Consider the following 17,317-nt stretch of genomic DNA (forward strand, 5'->3'; position numbering starts at 1 on the left):
CACTGAGCCACCCAGATGCCCCTACCTTTTTAAATATTATGGAATGGCATAGGCCTGATGCAAACTGTGAGGCTTGAAATATAGCCCAGGAAGTATGTGAGTTTCTTCCCCTGTTACGTGCATGATGTAAACATTATCAAGGATGTGATTCAGTGAGAAATTAATAATAGCGACATACAGTTGAGTCCTGCTGTATAATCCAAGTAGGCCTCCCAGAATGAACTTTAATCTGTGAAGTCAAATCCAGATACATACTTGGGAATCTGGGGAGGTGAGGTGAGGTGTAGGGGAAATGGCGAAAAATATATGGTATTTTGTTTCTACAAAACTTTGCAAGAGCTTGACATTTTAAAAATATGTATGATCCCAAAGTTACCATATAGTTCAGTCTAGAGGAACAACAGGAAAACGCAATCATTATCCTTGAACAATAAATCCTGAGAGGCTATCAAAGCTTGGATTTGGTTACTTACAGGAAGCTGGGATTTATAAGTTAGAGAAGAGGAACTCTGTATTGAAAGTCCTAAAGTCAATTCCTTAACAAGGCTGAGAACGAACTTACGATGAAAATATCAAATCTTTTGAAGGTAATAAAGTGGGTGTACAAAATATTGAAGCTGCCGACCCACTGAACCCACATGGAGCAGAACGGGAAAGAACATGCAGAGATGCAGTTTCCAGAAACCCAGAGCAAATCCTGAGAATATAAGTCACAAAGTTGGAACCTGATGTGTCAAGCACCTGATGTCTTTAATCACAGGGTCCTTGACAAGTACATTAAAGGAGCAGCCAAAAACAAAGACATTTTTTTCAACCATAAGCATGAGATTTGCCAAAGTACAACAATCAAATATTATATATTTGGTACACGGTAGGTGTGTAATAACATTTATGGAATAAATGATCCCATGACAGCTATTATAATGTAAATATAACTTAGTGACTCATACCCTGGGAAAATATAGATTCAAAAAATGTGTCATGAATAAGTGAATATTCAAAAGCATGAACGTTCAGTGTGGACAAACTTTTGAATGAGAACCTTAATGTACAGAGGAAAATGCTGGATCATTCAGGCAAGACATAGGATTTGTAATAAGGCAATCACGGAGAAAGAAAACAAAATGGGGAAAGCAGCAATTGTAATAGATGTACAACTGGGCGTGGAAATAAGAGTGTGTTTGTATAAAGCAGTGACTGAGAAGCCTATGAAGACGTGGAAGAGGCCAGCTTTGGTTCCCTAATTGAAATGAAGAGAAAATAGCTTGCAAGTGGCAAAATCCTCATGGCCTCACCAGCAAAAGGGGAAATAAAACATGCATATAAATTACTTATAGGGCGCCTGCGTGGCTCAGTCAGTTAAGTGTCTGACTCTTGATTTTGCCTCAGGTCATGATCCTAGGTTTGTGGGATCGAGTCCCATGTTGGGCTCCATGCTCAGCAGGGAGTCTGGGTAAGATTCTCTCTCTCTCCTGCTCCCTCTGTTCCTCCCTGAGCTCAAGAGCATGCTCTCTCTAAATAAATAAATAAAGTCTTAAAAATTATTTATAGTCACTAAAAAATTGAGTTAAATATTTAATCTCTTTGGCAATTCTAGAAAAGAGATTACCCACTAGGTAGGGACAAATGGATATGCAAATCATCTAAAGATAGATCACTGGATATAGGAGAATGAAGTACCTAATTATCTAATATGTGGGGGATTTGGTTAATTTATGCCGGGTGTTTACACAGTTATCTAAGTTGCTCAACCTTGTCTGTTCCTCATTTACTAGGCTGCTGTGACGTCTTGATCATTTAGCAAGTAGACCCTTTAGCAGGCTTATGGTAATTATGACAACATTGCTAGGTTGACATGAAGGGAGCAATTAACCCAGATATGGGCTCACTTCTGTAGGTGAGCGACTCACCTAGGCTATGGGAGCATAGCTATTTCCCTTTAGGTCGGACAAAGCCCCAATGAAGTTCTTAGGCAAACCATGGGTTCCCGGTTGAAAAGGGACAGAAGCTTAAGGGGTTAGGAGTGCAAGGAGGGGTACCTTCATGATAAAGAAGAGGAAGATGATGATGACCACATTGACCTGTGGGTGGATCCACACGGCCGACCGGCCCAGGCTTTCAGGGTCACCCACATGCTTCACCCACGTGTTGTTGTCAAACAGGGTACTGATGGCTTCACGAGGCATCAGCTGTGAGAGGAGGAAGCAGAAGGGGGAGGTCTCCAAGCATGTCAGGTACTAGCGCTCTGTACAGAACTGCTCCCCCAGTCTCATTGTTTGAGGGACCCTCCTGCTCTTCTTTCGGGGGAGAGGTTCTACCTTTGAGCAAAAGAGCTCAGAAGCCTGAGGAATGTCTGCTGTGGCCCTGCCCTGGCTGCGTCTGGTCTTGTGCTCAGTGACCTGACCCCTCCCACCCCCCAGACTCCTTGGAGCTGACCTCTCCAGCCATGAATTGACCCATTCCTGGCGGAAAGGTGAGTGAGGCAATGATGAAGGTGACTATCCCAGGATACAGCAGGCGGCTGAAAAAGAAACAGATTGGAACCCTGCGAGTTAGCCCCGGGGGACGCCACGCTGAGCCAGCGAGCTGGGCCCACGCAGCCTCAGCTCTTTAAACACACGACATTCTTGTCACCAAAAAGCAACTTTTAAGGGGCAGGCCACGCCCCTTGCTCCCCCCTGTGTGGTATATTGGGCTCCCATATTTCATCGCGAGCCACCTAAAGCCAAGGACGGCCTTTGACAAAGATTAAAAGGGAGGGGCTCATGGAGAAAGCAGAATGGAACCGGGTAGGACACAGGAGGGCAGTGACTCACTGCTTCGCCAGAAACTGGCTGAGGGCCTTGTTCTTTCGGACACCGAGCATGACTTGGCGATGCAGGTACACAAACACAGCTCCCAGGAAGCCACAGCAAATCCTGCGGGCGGAAGTTAGACAGCAATGGAACCCTCTTCAGGACCGGGACCGACCCTCAGCGGGAGACAAATTCCAGGCGTGCACCCTCCCTTCCTGCCCTCTTGCCCTCAGCGATGCGCACTTAGCCAGGCCTGCCCCCCTCCTTCCAGCCGGGCCCCTTCCGGCCGCAGCCGCGCCCGCGCCCCGCGCCCTGTTCACCACTCCCAAGCGGCCAAGCCCACTGACCCGATGACCGCGAAGGCTGGGAGCTCCTGCAGATCAAAGGGGAAATCCATTCGGAAATTGGTTCTGAAGAGAGCAGTGATGGTGACTGAGGGACGGAAAGCCAGGCATCACGGTGGGAGCACCACAGAAACCCGGTGCTGGGGGTGAGGGGGTGAGCCGGGGGGAGGCTGGAGTCGTCCGCTGCGGGTCAGCTCTTTCCTTCCGCCCAGGCTATGACCTAGATCTCTGCCCTATATCCTTGGGCCTTGGGCCCTCTCTCCAAATAATGGCATCCATTCCTTCTCTAAACGGCCCCAAGGACTTTTGTTCCCCAGCCCAGTTCCAGCTCCAGCCCAGGCTGCCCTGTTACCTGCGTCCTTGTTCCACACGGCCAGTACGCGGAAAACAAAGGCGCTGAACGTGGCCGCAAAGAATCCTCGCCAGTAGTTCCGCACCGCAAAGTAGGTAGAGGTGACCTCGATGCTGAACAGCACTCCTGCAGGGCCGTGGGGGTAGTCAGGTGCGGAGGAAAGCGAGCAGCTCTCCCCCACACTCTCCCTCCTGCGGGCCTGAGGTGCTTTTGCTGAAACCCAAGTCGTGAGGGAAGCAGTAGTGGGAAGTGATGGTCTCCTGGAACCTCATGCTCTAAACCATACACTGGCTCCTGCTGGCAGTGGTTTGCAGGCCGGGGATGTGGTCCATCAAAGATACGGGGATGGGGGGCGGTGGGGGGGGGGGGATGGGGTGGGAGGGGGTGGTTCTTAACCCACAAACCAGGGAGATCAGGAGGTCCTCCCTCTCTCTCCCTTAGAAAGTAGGGTTGGGTGGGATTCTCATGTCCACAGTTATGCAAGTTTCTGCAGAGAAGTTAGGAGAGAGAAGCTTTCCAGAGCAGGTGCTCCACAGAGTTGCGAAGCAGAGCTCGGGATTTATGGGGACTCTCCCTCACATTCCTCCCACGCGCCATATACCGTAGGGCAAGTGCATAAAAAACAAATAACCAAAATGAACACAAAAAGACTTCATGAGAGGGGCGCCTGGGTGGCTCAGTGGGTTAAAGCCTCTGCCTTCAGCTCAGGTCATGATCCCAGGGTCCTGGGATCAAGCCCCACATCGGGTTCTCTGCTCAGTGGGGAGCCTGCTTCCCCTCTCTCTCTGCCTGCCTCTTTGCCTACTTGCGATCTCTGTTTGTCAAATAAATAAATACAATCTTAAAAAAAAAAAACACCAAACAACAAAACTTCATGATAATACTCGATGTTCCAAGAAAAGAAAGTAGAAGATTCACCCAGAGTTAAAAAAATAAATAAATAAAATAAAAACCTGACTTAAAAGAACCAAACAAGGAGAAAAACCAAGAAGTTAAAAACGATTTTGCTTAAGAAAAAGGTGAATGAGATAGGAGGAGAGCTAATGGAAAGCCCTAAGCACTACTGTTTCCAAGAGCAGATGGTGGACTGGAAAAGGAGTTGGTAGATTACAGACCAACAGTAGGCGCGGGCAGGGACAAAGTAAGGAACGCTAGGGAGGGCATAAAAACAAAATTCAAGAGACGGCAAAAAAAGTAAACTTTGAACATATTAAGAATAAGGGAGTGGACTTTGATTAGAACCAAAGTAAAAATTGGTGACGAAATGACCTAGTTACACTTCATCTTTATAAGAAATGAGGAGGAGAAACCAGGGAACTGAGGCATATCATCAGATAAATGGGGAAGAACTTGGCCCCATGAGAGGCCATGAGCCAGATGAAGTTTTTCTCCTCCTTTCTGCCCATGGTGGACAGTTGCTGGCCTGCCTGAGACCCCCACCAGCTCCCCTCCACCCCTTCAGGGGGCATCTCACACCCCAGCCATTTTTTCTCCCTGTTCTGTACTCCAAGTTACAGTTCTCATATTCCTCAAGAGTCCCCCCTCGATTTCACAGTCACAGGAAGTTACTTGCAGCATGGGGGTGGGGGGTGGTGGCCCAACCGTTCGTTACCCTCTCGTCTAGTAGCTGCAGCACTTGGCCGAAGGGCCCTAGTGGTGAGCTCAAACGCCACCCTCTCCCAGAAGGCATTCCCAGCAGCCCTCATCAAGTAGAAAAGGCCCCTCTCACCTTCCTGTCTCAGAGTTTGGGACTTTTTGGGCACTTGCCACTTGCAGACAGAGTGATTTGTTTCCATCTCAGAGTTCTCTGCAGGATCAAAAATTCCTTGGAACCCCCCACCTAACTAATCCCATGCCTGGTACATTATCAAGCCTTAGTGCCTATTCTGTGTGTGAACCGTGAGGAGAGGTTGGGAAGGAAAGAGAACAAAAGAGAACAGAACGGGTGAAATTTCAGAAAATGGAGCGAGGGACGGTGGAATTGGGGGCAGAGAGAGCTGCCAGCCGCCCCTTCTGCCCCTGCTCCTCAAATCACATCAGGTGAGGCATCTGTGTCCTCCGGCTAAAAGGACGATTTGACACAGTGGGGAAGCAGGTGGGGCAAGTCTCTCCTTTTCTTGAGTAGTAATAAAACCAAACCAGCTTTGATTTGCTGGGGGTGTAAGCTATCCAACTTATGCATATTTTACAACCATTTTTTTTTTGAAACCCTAGGCTAGATTTTCTTTCCTACGAGGTGGTTCTGGGATGCTTCCCCTAGCAGTCTGTCACTGTATCCTCAGGAATGAGAACTGATTTTAATATTCGTCGGAGCCAAACAGCAAAAAAGTGCTTCTAAAAGCAAACAAAGCCTTACAAACACAAACAGCTTTTGGAAACTCTCTGGTGTCTAAGGTTCTGGAGTCGGCTCTCTCCTGGCACCCTGGATGTTCTCTGTGCTCCTGCTCTGGCTCCTTTGCCTCCGCCCAGGCTAGGGCCTTCCTTGCCTTGGTGTCCTGTCCTTGCTACTCACAGACGCACTCTCTTAGCTCCATTTATGCCCACGGCTTCAAGTGCCGCCTCCATGCTACTGGGTCGCAGAGTGATGTTTCCAGCTCGGTTCCTGAACTTCAAACTCACCCATCTGGCTGCCTATTTGGTATCACTTGGATCTGCCACAGGAACTTCAAACTCAACCAACTACAGTAAAACCGGGGGCAGCTGGGAGGCTCAGCTGGTAAAGCGTCTGACTCTTGACTCTTGGTTTCGGGTCAGGTCATGATCTCATGGGTGGAGGGATGGAGCTCAGGGCTCAGCAGGGAGTCTGCCTGAAGGTTCTCTCCCTCTGCCCCTCCACCCCTCCCCTCTCTCCTTCGTCAAAATAAACAAACAAATCTCTCTTTTTTAAAAAAATAAAATAAAATTGATCAACTCCTCCAGACCTGTTTCACTTCCTATATTCCTTGTTTGGCTTACTAGCACCACTGGCCATCCAGTTTTCTTCAAAATGAACTTTGGGAACTGGCCCCAATTCCTCTTCCTCTCTCATCCTTTATAAAACCTTGCACAAAATCAGCCTCCAGGTCCGTCAATTTGACTTCTTATCACTCCGTGTGTATCATCCCCTTCTCTCTCTCCTTCCTCTGCCCCCATCCAGTTCACTCTCTCATCATCTAGCAGTAGGGCTACAATAGTCTTCTTGTTAATCTCAGATGAATCCTGTTAATCCACGGCCAGTTCTATTCCGCACACTTTTGCCAAAGGGATCGGACGAACGTGCAGTTTGACATGTCACTTCCTTGTTCAGAATTCTTCTGTGGCTCCCCTTCGCCCATGACCGAATCTCCCAAAGTCCATCTGTGAGATACTAGGAGCCTCATGAGAAGTTCCTCGCTAAAGGGGTTCTGTGGGAAACGCTGTGTTTGAGCCAGAGTTTGCATGGTCGCAATGCTTGCCGGCAGAGCCAATATTCTGGTCACTTCTCCAGTCGGTCTGTTTAACATAGCATCTTCCAACTTATTTGACCTTGGGGCCCTTTCACCTGTTATATCTATTAACGCCGTGGAGAACTATGTTCTATAAAACACATTTGGACAAAATCTAGTCTGGAGGACAGAATCTATGTTCTTGTGTGTGGCCGCTGAGGACCCTCACGATGCAGCCTCATAAGTTCCCCTGCATCCTCTAGCGATTCTCTCATCTCCTGTGATTAGAGCCCCCAGATCGCGACTCTGCAATGCCTTTTCTTCTGTCCAGAGCACCCTGTCTTCACAGCCTTCTTTGCACTTTGCCCAAGAGGCCCTGGAGACGCGTCTTTGAGTGGGCTAGAGACCGGTCTGTCTGCCTGGCCGCCCGCTCAGCTGGGAGCGCCTGGGAGCACAGCACCCAGAGTACAGGTGATGGAAGAAAAAGGATGTTTGCTGTTTTAGCAGAATGTGGAAGCAGACTTTTTGCAGTGGTGTAAGGAATTAAGAGTTGGCTACATAGCAAATAAATTACCTTATTACTAATTGTTTTTCTTTCAGGATTATTCTATGATCATTAAAAAAAAGGAAAACAATCAAATAAAACTACCTGCCAGGACATTTATTACTTGTACTCAATATAAACATCCTGAAAATGGCACCTCAACATTTTAGTCTTGAACCTTTTCTCACATCACGAGGCGTGTTTTATCTATAACTCTCTTATCTTTCCTAGAGTCTCCACTAAAGTCTCCAAGAGAACCTTCCTCATTCATCCTAGAAATTCCAGTTTTATGCAAACAAAACAAAACAAAACAAAACAAAACAAAAAACCCCAAACCCAGATTCTCTTCATTTTAAAAGACTCTGGCTAATTAAAACCAAAATTTAAAAAGTCTTCCTGTCTGAAAATGTTGTTTAGATCTTCTGGATTTGTAAGGCAAAAAGAGTAAGGAAAGGTGAAAGTGGGAATAAGTGTAAGTGTGTAATGTCTAACCTGTACAGAAATTCAGACACACCCCTCACTCAGGGGGCCTAGTGACTTCAATGACAAGAGCCAGAGTGCAGAGGATGCTAGCTGATGTGATCTCCTTGAGCTGTGTGGGCTGCTGTAGCGTCAGGATAAGCGAGCAGGACGCACTTCCATTCACTCTGAACGCTTATCCCTACGTCATTCCTGAGCCAGGTCCTGTTAGCTACCTGGACACTCTTCTACGAAGGCACTGATGACATGGTCATAATTGAAGAGATAGTTCTCACAGCAGGTGTGGGGAAGAAGCATAGGCTTTTCCAGCAATTTTGTTCCCCCAGTTGTCAGCTGGGTGTCCTTTTTATCACCAATGACCCGAGGAATGATGCGCGTAGCCCCACTGCGTCAATCCTATTACAACACACACCGAGTCGTAAACAAACGGGTACAGCTGCTCTCCCTGTCTGGACCCCTTTGTTCGCGTTCCAGGACACAGGTGACAGTCCGAAAAACCACCCTTGGCCTTCTAGATGCAGAAAGAGCTAATGTCAGCTTTAAGCTACTCTCAGGGAGCTACAGGGTTTAACTCCCATCATTAGCCCTCGTGAAAGCTGACCGTGGGTCTAAGTAAGGCCCACCTACACACCCGTGTCCTAATAACACGCACAAATGGAATTTTTTCCTTGGAGAACAAACTACGGAGAGTCCCCTGGTAGAAGACGTAGCTGTAAATGGAGGGCAAACACGACCAACCATATCGACAGGCTTTAAGACAAGGACGGAACCAGGGAGGCTGCTTGGGTTTTCATTCCTGCCTCTCCTGCTCGCTCAAGTCCCTTACCCTCTCTGTGATCAGTTTTCTCCTTCCTCTCCTCTGCACTGTGGCTCTCATATGGCTTTTAGCAGGAGTGAATGTAGAGAGACACTTAGAATGTCACTAGCACATAGTAAATGCTCAGTAAAAGTTCGCTATCCTTGCCATACTTTCGTTTTAACTGGCAATATTGCATTTGGAGATGCTGACAAAACCTGGCTGGAGAGAGCCAGCCTGGGCGGCCGACTGATGTAGGAGGGGGTGAGTCACTTGCCTCCAAGGGGCGTCCCAAAGCAACAGCCGACTCCTACCGCACAGCCCACCGTCAGCATGTCAGTGTAATAGTACGGCTGCTACTAGGGGAGAGACAGACAGACAGACAGATGGGAGGGGCAGGGAAGGGGGCCAGAGAGGAATGGAGAACAAGCAAGGGTGGGGAATAAGGCAGAAGGGGAGGCTTAAGTCACAGGGAATCAGAGTGGCCCCTCATCCCCAGTGATTCCCAGGCCAAGTGAAACTCAGTTAGTTTGGCAAACAGGAAGTGACCTCATAGCGCAAGTCCAAACACAGAAAACGAAATCAAAGATAACTATGTGGAAGGCACGTCAGGCAATAAGTGCTCATCAGAGAGAGGCTGGAGATGGGGACGGCCCAGGGCAAGAAGTGTCAGTAGCAAGAGAAACAGAAAGGACTCCGGACAGTACCAATAAAGCCTGCATAAACCAGCCGCCAGCCACAAAGGAACACACAGCCCTCTACATAGTAGAGAAGTATGGGTGCCTGCAAGCCAGGGGCTGCGATCTGGGTCACTCCTTGAATGCCCACCCGCTAGTCCTGTTGGCGAGCACCCTCTCCACCCCAAAGGTTAGGCAGCCACTCCAACCCCCTTCCAAGTCGTGCTCGGGGAACGGGGTAGGGAGGAAGTGGGACTTGCCTCCAATAGGGGCTGCAAAGCAGCATCCCACGCCCACCGCACAGGCCGACACCAGGAGATCAAGCTGCCCAGACACGGTCTGCAACAGAGAAGCACGCAGGACGAGGAGAGTGGGGCGCTGGGGCTGGCAGCAGTGTTCACGAGGGATAGAGTGGGGGCTAGGGAGACCAAGGGACAGGGGTAGACAGGAGGGCAGCAGAGGAACTGGGCAGGGTGCAGGTCTGGAGCAGGGGTGTGGATCAAGAAGGGAGGGGTGTCTTGGGGATGGCAACAGGTGGCTGGGGTAGGCGGGTGGGGGTGTGTGTGAAGAGGATAAGGGAGCGTGGGTTAGCGCAGTGCCCCACATCAGCATCGCGTCCAGCCCAGCACAGACAGCCCCCCCAGGCCCCGAACACACACAGCCCTTCCCTCATTTTACTTTCTCAACCTTACCTCATAGACTCCACAGAACATGGACATGAACCTGCTGAGGACAGCAGCACAGATGCTGGCGATGTGGACAAAAGGGCCCTGAGAGAGAGAAGGAGTGGACAGGTCAGGGGCTGGGGGTCCGGATAGGAGATTTGTGTCTCCAGGCACTGAGCAAGGTGCCCAAAATACAGTAGTGAGCAAGAGAGGGTGTGCCCTCGGGATCTACAATCCAGAGAGGAAGGGGTGGGGTGGACCAGCATCTCGGGGAAGCTCTGGGGACAGAAGAGGAGGGAGGGTGAGGGGAGGAGGAGGCAGGGCAGACGAGGGTGCAGTGGGGGACTAGAGAGGGCACTCAGCCATCACAGCTGAGCAGAATCTCCGCTGAGAGGGGGTTGGGAGCCACATGCATGTCAGGAGCAACAGAGAACAGCAGGGGCAGGAGCCTTGGTACAGGAACAGCTTGTGTGGTTGAGGGACGGGAAGAGCTTGTCACCCAAACACAGTGAACGAAGGGCAGCTTGAGAGGACCAGAGACCAGAGGGAAGCCAGATCAGCACAGGTCTCCTAGGCCCCAGTAAGAAGTTGGGGTTTTATTGTGAGAGGACTGGGCAGCCGTTAGAAGTTCCGAAGCAGACGTCAGCCAGTACCGATTGCTTTTTGAAAAGACGACTCTGGCTGCCATATGGATCCCCGACTGTAGCAGGGCAAGAATGCACAGCAGCGGAACCTTGGAAAAAGCACAGCCTTTTTCTGGGTCTCAGCTTCCACATATTAAAACAAGGAAACTGGTGCTCAACTGGGGGAGACTCTCTATTCCCTCCAACCCCGGGGACATTTGCCAGTGTCTGGAGTTATTCTGATTGTCAAAACTGGGGGGGGGGCACTCCTGGCATCTAGGAAGTAGAGGCCACGGGTGCTGCTAACCTCCTACATAATGTACAGGGCAGCCCCTCAGAACCAAGAATTATCCAGCCCCAAATGTCCACAGTGGCCAGGCTGGAGGCTCCACTCTAAGTCCCTACCGGCTCAGACAGGTCTGTCATTCTGCGTCAGGACTGGGAACTTCCTGAGTATTGATTTCCTTCCCGGTGCCCCTTGGCACTGCCTCTTCCTGTGCCCGGGGCTCCCTCTGGGCTCAGTGCTGCCCTCTGCTGGAGAACCAGCGGACCTACCTCCTTCCCCACAGGAATGCCACTGCCCAGCCCCGCAGTCAAGGCCACAACCTTGGCCACAAAGGCCTTGAGGGTGAGATATTCCTTCAGGATCACCCCACGGAGTATCGTCTTCATTTCAGGGATTCCAGAGCCTAGAAGGGTCAAAGAATGATTATGCGCAGCTTCCAGCAAGAGTTTCAAAGGGAGAGGAATGGCCAGACAGTGGACTTGGCGATGGGGGGGGGGGCGACGGCAGAGCGGGGGAAAGGGTTGTCAGGAGGGCTGGCAGGAGGAGAGAGTGGACTGGAAAGGTCTGGAGGCCAGCGAGACTGTGCTGACGACCTGGCGCGGGGAGGACGGGGTCAGCGCTCACCAACAGCCTGGGGAGACATGAGGTGGCAGAAGAGGGCGCTGAAGAGGATGAGAGTGAGCGGGAAGGTGACCCAGACCAGGTACTGCAGAGGCAGGCTGGGCTGCATCTGGTAATAGCTCCACTTGTAGGCTGCAGAGACACGAGCCTGGGTTCAGTCCCAGGGTGGCGGGATGTCGCCGCTCCCGCACGGCCGCAGCGCACCCGTGTGCCGTGAACGTCCTCATGCCCCGACCGCGCTGCCAACCCCACTGGAGCAGGTGCACTGTTAGCAACTGTGCCGGTTGGCCCAGAACTGAGTGGTGCCTGGGACTCGGGGTGGACAGTGCTCAAACCAAAAAAGTCCTGGGAAAATGGGGGTGAGTTGGTCACCGAATTAGAGGGGCACCGTCAGCTTGGCTGGTAGCAGGCGAAGGGGCAGGAGAAATGGATCTGGGTCCAGGTCTGGTCTTAGCCTGGGCCAGATCTCCTCTGGGCAACACCCGCCTCCCCGAACACCCAACTTGTCCTAGGCAGGAACTCAAGAAATAGCCATCGTGAGGGAGAGGCTGAAGGGCCACGGTGAACCTACCCTGAAGGGTTTTGGCACTGACATAGTCCATGCTCCAGCTAACCAGAGCCATAAGCAGTCCCAGGAGCACCAGAAAGATCCAGTCTTCTCCTAATTTTCTTCTCATCACATGTCCCAGGCGGTGGACACAGCCTGAGAAGAGGGAAGAGCAGAGGAGAGCGGCCCTCCAGTCCCCACCGTGGGCGCTGACCGAGGACTGGCCTGGAAGAGCGGGGCCCCGGGGTCTTGCTGTCTGGGTCATTCAGCAAGCTTCTATTCACCTCTCTGCCAGCTGTGCCCCATCCCTTCCAAAGGCACCCCAGTCCAATTCCCCTTGGGATACTTGAATGCCTTCTAAAACTCTTGCTTCCTGGGGGGCGAGTGGGAGAGTAGGGAATAAGGCAAAGCCAGAGGAGACAGGGAGGGAAGCCTTTCTTTGTTGCTAGGAGGAGGGCTCCTGTGTGTGTGTGTGTGTGTGTGTGTGTGTGTCTAGGGGGAGGGTGCAGGGCGGGAACTTCCCAGTTACTCTCTTAGTCCCTGTACTTCCTTCCACTCCAGATGCCTTTAGCCTGCAGGCCCCATCACCTTGACATTTAGAAGAGTGATCCTCGTCCTCGCTGTCCACGCTCTCCCTGGAGCCCGTCTTCTTGGGCATCCCTGTGTCCTGCTCCTTGTCTGAGAATTGCTGTTGGTAATGGCCATAAATCTGGACACAGAGAGAATGGGAAAGGTCTGTTTTGCTGGAGGTAGAAGAAATAGATAAGAGGGAAGTGCAGAGACCTGCGGGGGAAAACAGCTTTTTAAACTCCTGGGTGTTGAGGGCCTGGCATAGGACCCTTTTGTGGCAGAACCCGCCCTGAGCTCTCTGCATGCTTCTACTCCTTACCTACCCGTCCGTCCTCACCCTCTCTCCGTCCGCGCCCATCTTGGTCAAGGGAGGCCTTCCAGGAGGCCAAGTCCTACTCTGCAGTAGAGACACAGGAACTCTGCTAAGACTGGACATTTGTGTCACTGAGGTGTTTTGTTCCAGCTTACGGTGCTTCAGCCCCTGTCTCCCTACCATCCTAGCTACCCCCTTCCTTCCTAGGAATCCTCACATGGACTCAGAAGGACAGACAAGAAGGTGCCTCTCGGTTTTTCCATCTTGGTGTGTCTGGCCTTTCTTGAGGCCCCTCAGCTGCTCTGCCAAGCTCAGAGAAAGCCCATCCACCTTGCCTCCTTGTGCTCATGTGCACAAACAGGAGCCAGTCCTGGTAAGGGACTCCCTGGACCAGGATAACTAGGTGCTCACTAAGTGTGGGGAGGGCAGAGCGGTACCCCTCTGATCTGGTAGCCCTCTGCTCTCAGCTGTGCAGAACATGTGTGTTTGGGGCAGGAGGAGCAAGGGCTCTCACTGCTTTTAGTCTGTCCTTCCCCCACTGTACTAGGTCTGTCCTCCGAGGCCAGGGTCAGGCCAGGCCGTGTTGCTGGTTCTGGGAGAGCCTGGGTAAGAGAGATCTGATTTCACAATATGAGTGGCAGGGTTTACGCCCCAGTTCTGGACAGGTGCACACTAACGGCCCCGGCTCACGGCTGTTTCATCTTCTGGGATGAGGTTAGTGACTGAGGGAGACAGTGTGTCCCTCCCTGTCCCACCTGGCCTCAGAGGGCAGACACTACCCGAGCAGCTTAGGGCACGTCCCTCTCCACCGGCTGTCTCGGCGGCCTCTGGTCCTAGGCTGGTGGAGGTGAGGGACGGGGTCCTCCAAACCAAACCCTGGCTGGGAAACACCGAAAAGAGCCAAATCAGAGCCAGCTGGTTCAGGGCTGAGCACGGCATCAAAGCAGGTCTGGGGAGGGAGAGGACGACCCAAGTCTGAAGGGGATGCTGCGTCTGGGCTTCACGGACAAAAGCAGCAGTGTGTGGAGCAGGGAGGCCGGGCCTGGGAAGGACAGCTGAAGCAATGTCGGCAAAATACTGCTAATGGTTGCAGCTGGGTAAGGGGTGCTTTGGGGATTCATCATATGGGTCTATTTTTAAGTTTGAAATTTTCCATAATAAAAATTAAACAGAGGAAAACTGAAGTCCAAACCCCTTGTCTTTGCTTTCAAGCCAACTCTACTTCCCAAATTAATTTACCAGTCCTTTCCCGCATAAAGCTCCATGTTAATCTGCCTGGTTTCCTCACTGTCAGCAGAAAGTGCCTTTTACTTTTCACTCTCCCCACCCAGGTAGCTTGGTGAACGGGTGAGAGGAGCCCAAGGCCATGCGCAGGGTCTTTCTGTCCCCTCCCATCCTGTGTTCCAAGGCCAGAGCAGGCTCCAGCTTCCCTAGGAAGCGCCCTCCCTTCCACTCACATTCCAGCCTCCTCTGACTTGGTGTCCCCCCCCCCCCGCTGCCCCCTTTCCCCAGGGTTGCCTCGCGTTGGGGATTAAGGCTGCAGCGTGAATCTCATAGACTTGTGGCCCCCAATGCTGAGATCACCCGTGAAGTCCCCCTCAGGTGCCACCCTGTCTAGATCCCCCTCATCACTCCTGGACCTATCTTTAGCTAAAACACCTTTCAAGTCTGGCTCCCTGGTCCTGACAGGATCCATCCTGATACTCTGCAACCGCCTTTCCTCACTGACCCTCACTTCCCTGTCGATCCACGGCAACCTCCGAAGCCTCCCTGTGGTTGCGCCTCCCATTTCCCCTTTCTAGATGTCTGCGGCCGCACCACGCCCAACTCCTGGGCAGGGAGGTCATTCCTGGATATTCCTGGACACTCCCAATCCCCTCTCCCCGGGAACATGCACCTCTACCTTCCCAGGCCCCTACCGAGGAATAGGTTCTTATCTGATCAACCCTTCCCACCTAAAAGTTTGATGCGTTTCTTCTGCTCCTGTTGACCCCGGTGTATCTTTGATCACTCACAAGCAATCCAGTTAGTTTCCTCTGCTTCTCTTAGCACCTTCCTTCTGCCTTCTCAGCAGTGTTTGTGCGTGTTCTGCTGAGGGTCAGGAGGGAGAGCTCTGGCGGTGTCTGCATTGGGGTGAGGGTGTAAGACACAGCTTGCACACACAGGGGTGTGGGTTCCCATGCCTGTCACTCCACGCACGTTATGTAAGCACGAGCTAGTCCAGCATGCGTCGCTGTGCCGGTGCCCCAGGATTCGGGTGTTCCGTTAGTCAGGGTTATATAAAACTGCATGGGTCTCTAAGTGCATGCTTGGCTGAGCTTGGCCCTTTGAAGGATTTTCGTATTTCGAACACATTACCATGTACTTTTTAAAGTTAAAAGATGAACACGTTTGCCTCTTTTCACCTAATTCCCAATTTCCCCCGATCCATCACACAACTATCTCCTGGATTCCACCGCCCTTCCCCCGCAGGACTTTACCTGTGTGGGGCGGGTGTTGGCACGGGGGCCTGCATCCCTCCGGAGCCTGTGCTGAAGGGCCCCGTTCTCGGAGGGCAGTCCGTAGCTGGTGCAGTGTTCGAAGGGCATATACTGGTACTGGGGAGCACTACCCCACCAGCTCTGTTCGCCCCCACGCCGCAGGGACCCAGCTGGCTCCATGTTCCCTCCCTGGGCCGGGCCTTGGCCTGCTCGCCCCCGTCCTCCCCCCAGTACAGCTCCTTAAGCCTGAGCTCTTGCCGGTCCCCAAGGCGTCTGGGGCAGCATGCCCACCCCCAGCTATTTATAGGCATCTCCCTGTCACATGACCCCCCCCCCCCCACTGCCACATCTGATCTGCTTGGGGTCGAAGCAGGTGTGAGAGCAGTAGGGGGGAGGGGCTGGGAGGAGAACCTGCGGGACAGCCCCACAGGGAATTCCCTCAGCAGGGCCGGCAGCACTGTCCCCCTCCATAGCCACAAGGAGGCTTCCAGCCCCAGGGCACTGGGCCCTCTCTAAATATTGCTCAGACCAGGACAGACAGCAGCTCAGCAGCTCTCCAACCTGTGTGCTCCCAGGGAGTGGCAGACCTGCACCCTCTTCCACGCGCGGAGCGGTGAGGGGTGGCCGCTGGAGTGACTCTAACGTCTGGGAACACGGAGGGTAACTCACCGGAGAGAGTAACTGGTGCCTTTCTGCCATCTTTTCCTGTTGGGCCGCTCCCAGCTCAGTGTCTTCCCCAGACTGAGTCCTCATCTGTTGGACCAGCTCTCCCAAGCCATCCGATTTTCAGTTTTCTCCTCCAGCTTTGCTATTTCTATCTGCCAGATGCCATTAATGCTTTGGTGTCATCCCCCTGACCCCACCCTTATTACCCATTGGGTGTGGGAAGCAGGGGTAACAGCCATGGATTCTGGCCTTTCTCCCACTTCCCAGACAGATATATCAATCACACCAGAAGTCTGGACTCTTCACGGAGGGACTGAGCTTCTACTTAGACTGTGGAGCACCTGCCTAGGTCTATCAGGGCAGGTTAGATAACAGGGGAGAAGGGGAAGTGGGCCAGAGGCGCGCAGGAGGCCCGAGTGGGGGGGGGGGGAGTAAGTTTTATCTCATCAGGAGGCCCACAAACATAAAAGATGACGGGGAAGTACTCTGCTCTTCTTCCCTTTTCCGATCAATAAACAGATTTTGGCCAAGGCCAAACTACTTTATCTGCTGTCACTTTTTTTAAAAACTGATTTTCCTAGGACATTCCTTCCCCTGTGAACTCTTCACCTTAGAAGTTACAAACACGAACCAATGTATAGTTTAGAATCTGTCACCAAGTAGGATCTGCCCCAGAATATTCCAAGTTCAGGGACAGCAGAATAGGGACACCAATCATCTGGTCTACAGTTAAATCTCGATCTCAGCTAACTGAATCTGCCCAAAGCAGGTGAGACAGATGCTGTTAAAAGCAGGTTGTCTGGGGCACGAGGCTGGCTCACCTGATGGGAGGATATGACTCCTGATCTTGGGGGTGTAAGTCGGGCCCCGTGTTGAGTATAGAGATTACTTACGTAAATAAAAAAAAATTTTTTTTTAAATAGAAGCATGTTTTCTAACATAAATCCTACAGCTTGAAGGCCTATAATCCACCAGCAATGATTAAAAACACATGACAATTTGAGGGACTTGAAGGCTGTGAATTTCACCTTCTCTCTAGGCAGAATGAACATCTAAGTATGAGGTATAAAATGAAAGGAATATTTCTTAATAAGGACAGTACAGTGCCAAGGTGAAGGTGGATTCTTTGGGAGGTTTCAGAAACGGAAAGACTG

The 17,317-nt window shown here is 51.7% G+C and overlaps 1 protein-coding gene and 1 long non-coding RNA gene across 2 annotated transcripts in view; one reads left to right on the forward strand and one right to left on the reverse strand.

Annotated features, from left to right (window-relative positions):
• Positions 1-15,808, reverse strand: part of CLCN1 (chloride voltage-gated channel 1) — a gene marked incomplete at its 5' end in the record, with an annotated part of 31,355 nt that extends 15,547 nt beyond the window's left edge. Inside the window, 13 exon segments of the mRNA XM_082691705.1 lie at positions 2,040-2,189; positions 2,437-2,521; positions 2,817-2,918; positions 3,143-3,227; positions 3,492-3,617; positions 8,993-9,071; positions 10,085-10,162; positions 11,236-11,369; positions 11,591-11,719; positions 12,159-12,290; positions 12,723-12,843; positions 15,498-15,694; positions 15,697-15,808. Of these exon segments, the coding sequence (XP_082547831.1) occupies positions 2,040-2,189; positions 2,437-2,521; positions 2,817-2,918; positions 3,143-3,227; positions 3,492-3,617; positions 8,993-9,071; positions 10,085-10,162; positions 11,236-11,369; positions 11,591-11,719; positions 12,159-12,290; positions 12,723-12,843; positions 15,498-15,694; positions 15,697-15,808 (1,530 nt within the window).
• LOC309844608 lies at positions 3,521-7,199 on the forward strand. The gene is made up of 3 exons (XR_014300789.1): positions 3,521-3,586; positions 5,293-5,531; positions 5,706-7,199. It is a non-coding gene; the product is annotated as an uncharacterized lncRNA (long non-coding RNA).
• Positions 15,809-17,317: the final 1,509 nt, after the last annotated feature.

Source organism: Mustela nivalis (genome assembly GCF_964662115.1).
Source record: "Mustela nivalis genome assembly, chromosome: 12".
In the NCBI taxonomy this organism is placed as follows: domain Eukaryota; kingdom Metazoa; phylum Chordata; class Mammalia; order Carnivora; family Mustelidae; genus Mustela; species Mustela nivalis.